The sequence below is a fragment of the Bactrocera latifrons genome, unplaced genomic scaffold (assembly GCF_001853355.1).
Source record: "Bactrocera latifrons isolate USDA-ARS-PBARC rearing strain unplaced genomic scaffold, ASM185335v1 scaffold_141, whole genome shotgun sequence".
Lineage (NCBI taxonomy): Eukaryota > Metazoa > Arthropoda > Insecta > Diptera > Tephritidae > Bactrocera > Bactrocera latifrons.
In genome coordinates this window covers 848,455-857,841 of record NW_017534864.1, presented here as the reverse complement: position 1 = coordinate 857,841, position 9,387 = coordinate 848,455, and the positions used below count along the sequence as shown (strand labels likewise).

The following is a 9,387-nucleotide window of genomic DNA, read 5'->3' as shown; positions in this document are numbered from 1 at the left end:
CACGGTTGTGACAAGTGTTGTCAAAGGCACTTTCGACATCTAGGAACCGATCATTCAAAGGGAAGTCCTCCCCCTTCTTCACACATAGGATGGGGCCTTACCACCCTACAAGCTTGGGAGCGATCTCCTATAGCCAGATAACACTTCCTCATATTTGCAGTCGACCTGCATAATCCCGCCTTTGAAGTGCACCCAATGGAAGAATTACCGCATTCTCACACCCCTTGTACATTTCTTCCATGAGGAGAACTTGCAGAGCGGTACACTCCTTTGCCTACAAAGTCACCGCCGGGTAGTTCAGACATGAAATCCACGCTAACTACTGCATATAACATGATTATATCGTCTTATTAACATATCAAGCTAAATATTGTAGGCCTCAACTTTTAATAACCATTAGATATTAATTTAAAACTATAATGTAGATAACTTAACCACTACAAAAAATATTTCTATTCATTTTAGATATTCGCGAATTTCAGAGAAAACGCTCTTGTTGCAAATAAGTTACATTTTAAACAATAGAAGGATTCTCTTGCTCTTGCACGATTGAACGATGACACAAAATGGAAAAATCCGATATTGAAATATGCAAGGCCATGAGTGCACCCATTGCAGAATCTAGTGATATATGAACGGCTGCTTCGGTCAATTTATTGAGAATGACTATTCTGAATTGGCGCACCTTTTGCATTCAGTTTTAACAAAGAACTGTAACAAATCTTTATAATTTAAGTAAAAATTATAAAATCTATTTAAAACTTGCTTTCCTCAACAATTTAACGCCGAAATATGGCTTTATATAAAATGACAGCCATGACATATTTTACAGCCATTGCAAATATATTTCTTCGTGTATATTGTTGATGTGTTCCACCAATTGGAAAATTCTAAAATTCGTGCAATACGTGTACCGTGGAATCGGAATACTGAACAAATTTAATGCTGGAGGAATACTGAAAGAATTAAAAAAGAAGAAGTTACTGTGTACTGTCTAGACGTTATTTTTTAATAGTCTTCCTTCCTATAGAATAAAATGTGTGGAGTGGCCTGGTGGTGGAGCGCTCAATACGGTACGACTATGGTACGACTTCTGACACAATTGGGCGACTATTCTCTCTTCCTTGGGCTGGAGGACGACGATGAAGCTGAAAAGAAATTGTCTCCGCGGAATTATTGTGGGGCTAATGCAAAAAGCCGAGAAGGAGGTACAGTTCTTTCGCCCGACTAAACGCAAGCAACTTATATATGTGGTTAGTTCTATCATACCTGGACGTAAAATGTTGTGCGACTATATGATTAAGAACTACTTATGTGAGGCCACGTCGTTAGTTGGCACAACTCGACACTCAAGAGCAAGCGCTGCGTAGGTATCTATCTGGACTTCGCTCTGAATTCCAATCTGCGTGGAAACAGCATGTGGACCTGTCAGTAGTCAAAGCTACTGGAACTCACTCTGCCTTATTTACTTATCATTCAAGCAGCCAAACATACAATGTTTCAAATGTCCGGGTTTGACAGAAGGAGGTAATCTCGTTTCAGCAAATGAAGGTCATCGTGTGATGAAATACCACAGGCTTTTTTCCCAAGGGAGAACATTACCAAGATGGTAAACTTCACTGAATGTAATGGTTCCACGCTTGACCCACAGCTAAGGGATAGCACAATCAAGTAGTAAACCGACTACTCGAAAACGCCGGAGGGAATTATTGCAAGAGTCACAGGACACTTAGCAAACTCTCCATATCTATGGAAAGTTTTCAATGCATCTTCCAAGCGGAAGTTTTTTCTATAGGTATGTAGAGATAAACCTCCAACGCAACTATCGCACCGAAAGTATCGCCTTACTCAGCGATAGTCACTTAAAGCAATCTCTACTTACAATACGAAAAAAAGGAAGTTCAACGCGAAAGAGCTAAGCACGTCCAGGTGTTGGTCAGCCCAATGTTATTTCTTTTAAGCGCAGCCGAAGTGCGCCAATGCAGAAAGGAATTCTATGCGAAAAACTATGTATTATTTATTCCTGTCATATGCGTACTATTTGTTTTCTTAATTTCTTTTGGTTCTTCTGTAGAATACGTACGTAAGGTAATACAGATTATTAGTTAGAATGCAGCCCTTTTGTGTTTTTAAATATAAACTCTAAACATTGAAATAAGTTCAAATTTTAATTTTATTTTGTAATATTTTACCTAAATTTATTAATTTAAAAATCACTTAGCACACTCGTCGTTGCAAAAGTTAGATTGTTTACAATTATGAGGAAAATGAGAGCCACATCTTAAACACCAAACATGTATAATTCTTAACGATTTTTCTTTGTTTGCTTTTTTGCGTGATCCTTTTTTCTACATTAATTACAATAAAAAATACTTTCCAACATTTTTCAAGTTATAATTGAGTTGTGAACACTTTTTCCATCTGCATATGTATATGTATAATATGTGATTTATATTTAAGACACACAAATAACTAAAACCCTATGATAATATTATAAAATTTATATAATATCATAATGACTGAAGTACTTTTGTGTAGTAATCCTTTCTGCGTTGACGGCTTTCGGCCGCGCTCTAAAAAAATAACCCTGGTCGAGCGAATACCCGGGGTTACTGAAGTACTTTCGCATTGTACTCTGCGTAAAAAAATTAATTAAATATATAGAGTTTTCGTTATAAATTGGTTCAATTTTGCTTATTATATCTGTTAGCGATTTCCATTTATTTTTGATAATAAGTGTTGTTTTGTATATTAGGGGACAATATATATAATACTATTAAATAATATTACTTATTTGTTTATTACATTAAATAAAGAACATAATCATATGCATGGATAGAGGAATTTTTGGGAAAAAAGGAATTTCAGCGAATTTCCTTATTATCACATGGCGCTCCATTTCGTCGAAATTTTGAGTACACAAATGGTGTTCACTATGAGTGTAAAATGTAATTTTTAAAATTAAGATTTCGTATACTATGTTCGGACCGACATTGAAAACATTTTGAAAACACATTTGTATGTTGTGGAATCTAAGTCGTTCCGACCGACAATGTGTGTTTTCGATGAGTTTTCACTGACAACCAGGAATAAAGGGATGTTAAACTTATTCCAGTGTGAGAGCGCCTCAAAATTAGCGTTTTTTATGACATTTTCCATTATGGCCAGATCAGAAAAAAGGCTATTTTTTGGGCATTTTAAATAAAACAACCAACATTTAGTACGAATAAAAATTATTATATAGTGGTTATTTATTATATGGAGAAACTATTTAAATTTTTTTAAAGTATATTAGAACAACCGACTTTTGACCTTTCAATACCCAATAAAAGGATTTAAGGTTGTTAGCTCTCAATCATTAMATGTTTTTAATCATTTTCCATTGAAAATAATCTATGATGCTTCAAATTACAAAACCTTTCATCAAATACCTTTAAATTTCACAAATTTATTTAATTTTCATTGTTTTACATTTTTTACAAGTGGTATTGAACGATGCAACAAATCCCTCCGCTTACGTATTTTTTCGCTAAGATTTCAATCTGGCCATCGCTCGTTTCCAATTGTTAAACGTCAAAGCCTCCTGAACTCGATCAACTGTCAAAGTTTAGGTGGTTTTGAAGTTTAGCAATTGTTCTCTCACTTCCAGTGAGAGAGGAGTTAAACATCTCATTATCTCTGGAGCAACCATTGTAGAATCTAGTTATATATAATATGACGGCAAGAAAATAAACATGGGTTTTGATCTGACATATTTTACAACCAATGCAATTAATTTTCTGTGTGTGTTTGTTGTTGTGCCGTTGCACCAAAGGGAAAATTCTGTAATTTCTGCACGGTGCAAGGTTTTACAAGAGCAAGAGAATCCCCATAATATAAGAATACCAAGCGGCAGCTGTATTTATATGTGGAATGTAAAAAAATATCAAATGACAATTTAGGGCCGGCAAAACATGTCTTCCAAAAACATCGATTAAACTAGAGCAGGCACCGGTTATAATGAGTGGAATGCAAGTTTTCAAGTTGTTTTCAGCGAAAACTGTGTTTTCGTTTAACAGATTTTACATGGACGAAAACACAACTTTTCGTGCGAAAACCAGTTTTTCCCACGGCCCGAACATAGTATTAGGCAAAAAACCTGCTAAGAGTGTAAAATGTGGATTTATTTAAAAGTTTGTAGTTTCATTTAATTAATTTGAAGAGAAAATTGTGAATAAAGTGTGTTTGATGTGGTTAAACAGCTTCTCGAAATGTTCGAATTTTGGGAATTTTTGAACTTTAAGGTCGGATATCTCCTAAACTAAGCGTTTGCTATTCCTATAACCCTATATATTTTTTAATCAAGAGAACTTCTCTTTCCAACGGTACCTTCATATCGCGGCGCCAAAGAAATCGGAATTGTGCCAATAAAAGTTATTTTTATACTATTTAATATAAAATAAATGGTTAGAAACGAATAAGTGAAATGGTAGTGAAAATTAAAGTTAAAAATAAAAGTGTAAAATTCATTATAATTCGGAGAAACAAAGGTTTTAAATAGTTGAATTTTTAAACTTTAAATGCAAATATCTCAAAAACCATAAGTCAGCGGCAACTATATACATATATATATTTTCTTGATCTGGAGGACCTCCTCCATCCGTACATACCCATTTTAACCCCGAAATCGGAGGATGCAATTCCAAAAATTTACTCCATATTTCCAAATAGGGTCTCATTGTCTCAATAGCACCTAACAGTATATTGGAATTCATCAATGACTAGGCAATATGATTCGTTATAACTCAGGAGAGGAAACAATAAAGCTTAGATCTCGGTGCAAACCTCATTTATTATCTATCTATCTAACCAGCTATAAATAATAATCGTATAGTGTAACCAACTTATGAGCCACAACATCAATACGTTATCGAAAAATAACATATGCACATATCTCCGACTCTTGGGAAATTGTTTTGGAAACTTCTGAATTATCGATATAGCAAAATAATAAATATTTGCCGCTTTTGGTTCTGTAGTGGCATTTGGCTCAGCAAAGATATAATAACAATCTAGAGGCAATATGGTAATTACTAATGATATCACGTTGCCCACTGATGAAGAGTTAACAGTGCAAGAGTTGAATTTGTCCACTTCGGCCCTTCGAGCTGGTGCATTTCATTTGGGGAAACATTGTGAAAATCAGAATAATGTAAGTGGCGAAGTAATTAATTAAAAAATAATAATAATATTTTTCTTATTGTTGTTTAAAATAATTATTTTGGAATTTTAGTTCACTAACATTTAGTTATATAATTTTTACCAAGAGCTCTAACCTCAACGTGTTTGTGTCGGAACATTTGTTTTGTATCCAGCTGATAAATGATAAACAAATTTTATTACAGGAATTTATGCTATGTCGACATGAGTTAGATGACCCCCGGGCATGCATTAATGAAGGCAAAGCAGTAACTAGCTGCGCTTTGGACTTTTTCCGGAAAGTAAAAAAAACTTGCCATGAAGAGTTCCTTCAATATGCAACTTGTCTAGACAAAAGCAGCGGCAATATGGCTTTTGGACAGTGAGTGATGATTATAATTTATTACTGTTTACTGTAATCGCTTTTATATTTTACGTTTTCGTTATATTTTGTTACAGTTGCCGAAAAACACAAGGTGCTTTTGATAAATGCGTATCCGATAATTTGGGTATTGATCGTCCTGAATATGGCTACTTTACTCGAGCAAAGGTGAAACGTTTATTTATATATAGTTAAAATTAGTAACTCCATTGTTTTACTTATAGATTCACCCCACTGAACGTGAAGCTCCTCCTAAAGCTATAAAGAAGGAATATCCTGACGCTACACCTGGTCTGCCAGATGATTACCCAAAGCCTCCAGCCAAATATGGATCCCGTTTCCATTGGCTGGAATAATCTACAATCACTGTTATATATCACTGCGTCAGTCTTTAGTAAAAATGTGGTGTGTAGATAGTGAATTCTCATATATGGAAAAATATATGATTCAATAATTAATTAAGTAGCACAGTTCCTTTTACTACTATGTAACCGGTATAATTTTATTTTATCGCTTTCTAGATAAACAATTCTTTATTGTGTCCAAAACGGTTATATATTGGCTTTTTAAACAGCATGCACAATATGTCAATGGTAGTCGGCCACTGCCCTCAATTCTTCGAGGACGTTGTACATTTTCATAGAACATCCAATAGTTTGACTCTTCTCCCATAAACACAAGTATTTTATCGTAGCGGAATCCTTCAACGTAAAACAATTTAGCATCACCTGAAAGAATTCGCCACTCTGTATATCGAAGTTTTGAACCTTGTGGTAATTTCGACCTTTCCCGGGCCATTACTAGATCAAACTATAAATAAATGATTATTAGTTTATTGAGAATTTGTACTTTGTTACTGTATATACCCAATCTCGTGCTTCTATTAGCGATGCACTAGGTGAATTCTTCTTATGTGTGAAACTAATACGTGGTTGATTCGGGTGGCTGTGGTGAATTGAATTAATTTTAGTTAAATTGTTTTTGTGTCATAAAATGATACTTACAGATGAGATTCATATGTCATACGGAGAACAACAAATTCAAAATATACTCTCGGTGCCATTTTTGCAATATCAAATGTTGAGTCAAGATTGTCGGTCTATAATGTGCTTGTGAAAATGGCTCTAAATCTCTAAGAACTATAGCTTTTATCTAAAAAAAAGCAGGTAGATGTACTTACCTGTCGTGCATACCTATCTTAAGAGACGTCACTTTAATAGTTGTGCCAGTTTAGTTTCAAGGTCGAAAAACAACAGTCTTATTTCAAATTTAATTTTATTTAACAAAGGATCTATTTATGTATATATGTATACATATTAAACCACTAAACGCCCACATACTATTCTAAATACCATTTTGTCCTTTTTGGTGCGACTTGATCGGTTTTCTCTCCATATTCTCTGCTACTTCCCACGTTAGCTTGACTGTCTATCATGCGTTTATATTTTTTCACCAGATGTTCTAAATCGTCGTGTTCTTCTTTTTTCCCTTGTTTTGGCCTCTCAACCTCGTTTCGCTCAGCCAAATGAATTTGGCGAATTTTTTTGGCTTTCTCTTTACGTTTATTTGCTTTTACATTTTTTCGATGATCCTGTGCCTGTTCAGCAATTTTTTTATTTGATCGCAAACGGATGTTAGAGCCAGGTTTTGCTGCTGTACCAACGAAATCGTCAAACACATCTATTTCATTATCTTTCACACTAGTTTGATTTGCAGTACGCGATTCTTCTAGTTTTTTTATATGCTTTTTTAGTTTCGCCTTATCGTCACTTTGAGGTATTTTTTTATTTTGATTTAATTTTCTTTGTCCTTTCAGGTTTCGCATTTCTTTTCGTTTTTCTAATTTTTCTTTGAAAGTTGGATTGTTTAGTTTGGACTTTTCTTTACGTTTCTCCTTTATTTTTTCTACTGTTCTATCTTCAATACTGAAAGCTACAATCGGGCGCTACAAAAAAAAAAAAAAAATATGTAAACAAAATTTTACGATTAAATTTATTTTATACAACAAAATGAACAAGTAATACTCACATGTTGAGTTCCAAATATTGATGGATTGTTGTTCAGCTTTCTTAAGGCTGCTAATGCTTCTTGATGAGTGCTGAATGACATAAATCCAAAGCCTTTTGATTTCCCTTTGGGATGTTCAGGTGTAATTTTATTTTCTCGCATCACTCTGCATTCATGCGGTCTGTATCCCGTATAAGTTATAGCCATTTTCTTCAGCTTTTCGTTATCAAAATTAAGAGGCAAATTATGAATAGAAAGCCGATTTCTTGAAACAAACCTGTCAAAAAAATTTAATGAATATTTAAATATGCTTTTAGAAATGTTTATGCTTACCGGTTAAGATTTTTTAACACTTGAGTTTTTATTTGCTCGAGTTTGTGTCGCTTAATCATGTCGGATGCAGATACCCCTACAGCGGACTTGCTATTAGCCATAATAAGTCCTTCTCTGGCTAAATATAAGTTACGTGAGTCCTTTGCAACTTCTTTATTTGATTTGAGCTTTTCTTGGTTTTGAATTTCATTTTTGCTTAACGCTGGATATATTTCAAGAAGTTGGTCCATCAAATAAAGTTCACCACCGGATTGTAAACAAAGATCAGCGGATTCTTTATTCTTAAACTTTACAAAGGCTGTACCCTTTGAGTGACCCGATATCGGTTCGCGATTAATAATTGCATAATAAAGGGGACCAAATTTGCGAAATAATTTACGTACATCAGTATCCACTGCATCGAAGTTGACATTTTTTATAAATATCGTACAACCATTTTGCACATCATTCGATTTGTGTTTTTCTTTGCCCACCTGTTTAATTTTTAATTTTGATTTGGACTTATCATCTGAATCCGAATTATCGTATGCTGTCCTGTGATCATCATCCTCGTCACTTTTTTGTACATCATCAACCAGCTCATCATCTTCAGCATTTTTGGACTTAATTTAAGTATACATGTAATAAAACAGCATCCAACTCGATTTATAAACAAAATTCTAATTTCACATAAAAATACCTCATCACTAGAAGAGTCTCGTGACTCTTTTTCGTTTTCTTCCTTTAGTTCTATTTTAGGTTTCTTTTCATCTGGTTCTCCTGAATTTTGACCATTCTTTTTATTTGTATATTCATCTTTACCCAATGCCCAATCGATATACAGTGGGCGTCCGAGGAATTTCATATTATTTCCTTTTAAGATAGCTTTAGAAGCTTGGTTTACTCCACTGTACTGTACAAATGCACAACCTACTAATTTTCCATCAGAACGCTTCAGAAGATTAAGTTCCTCCACATTACCCCACTGACTAAAATGTTTAAGTAAGGCATCTTCTTTTACTTTATAACTTATATTTCTCGCAATTATTCGAGCTTTCTTCTTCTGTCGGCGTTCCTTATCATCTTTACGTAGTTGCGTATTAAATGGATTTCGGCGCTTTCTATTTGTTTCTTCTTTATCGGCGGAACTGTTCTCATTTTGAATTGAATTACTTAACTCCATAACTTATTAGAAATACCACAAATATTTAATTCGAATTACTTTAAGAGCTCCTGATAAAAACAAAACATTTGACAATAAATAATAAGAGTATTGACACACGTGGGTTGACCATACAGTACGTAGCACCATCTGCAGAGAACGTATATTTATAGAGAAGGTCCAACAACGGACAGGCGTGTAAACTGTCAAAAGCTAACAAAATGCGATGAGTGCGTTTCACCACAGCTAGCAAGGAAGGAGAAATCTTAACAGTGGAGCGTGAACAGAGCTGAGCATTCAATGAAAATTATGCTCAGAAATATACATTTCTATTGCAGACGTATGT

The 9,387-nt window shown here is 34.3% G+C and overlaps 3 protein-coding genes across 3 annotated transcripts; 1 reads left to right on the top strand and 2 right to left on the bottom strand.

The window, feature by feature from the left end:
* The first annotated feature begins 4,894 nt into the window (after nt 1-4,894).
* Nucleotides 4,895-6,025, top strand: LOC108965551 (NADH dehydrogenase [ubiquinone] 1 alpha subcomplex subunit 8). The gene is made up of 4 exons (XM_018928065.1): nt 4,895-5,191; nt 5,385-5,560; nt 5,638-5,728; nt 5,785-6,025. Exons 1-4 carry the CDS (start codon nt 5,063-5,065, stop codon nt 5,914-5,916), a joined length of 528 nt encoding a protein of 175 aa, XP_018783610.1. The 5' UTR covers nt 4,895-5,062; the 3' UTR covers nt 5,917-6,025.
* A 42-nt stretch (nt 6,026-6,067) lies between these two features.
* LOC108965553 lies at nt 6,068-6,811 on the bottom strand. The gene is made up of 4 exons (XM_018928066.1): nt 6,741-6,811; nt 6,565-6,659; nt 6,427-6,505; nt 6,068-6,370 (listed from the first exon to the last, which is right to left on the bottom strand). Exons 2-4 carry the CDS (start codon nt 6,621-6,623, stop codon nt 6,068-6,070), a joined length of 441 nt encoding a protein of 146 aa, XP_018783611.1. The 5' UTR covers nt 6,624-6,659; nt 6,741-6,811.
* A 7-nt stretch (nt 6,812-6,818) lies between these two features.
* LOC108965550 (RNA-binding protein 28) lies at nt 6,819-9,180 on the bottom strand. Its single transcript, XM_018928064.1, has 4 exons — nt 8,580-9,180; nt 7,901-8,502; nt 7,589-7,844; nt 6,819-7,505 (listed from the first exon to the last, which is right to left on the bottom strand). The coding sequence occupies exons 1-4, from the start codon at nt 9,060-9,062 to the stop codon at nt 6,900-6,902; spliced, it is 1,947 nt and encodes a 648-aa protein (XP_018783609.1). The 5' UTR covers nt 9,063-9,180; the 3' UTR covers nt 6,819-6,899.
* Between the last annotated feature and the right edge of the window lie 207 nt (nt 9,181-9,387).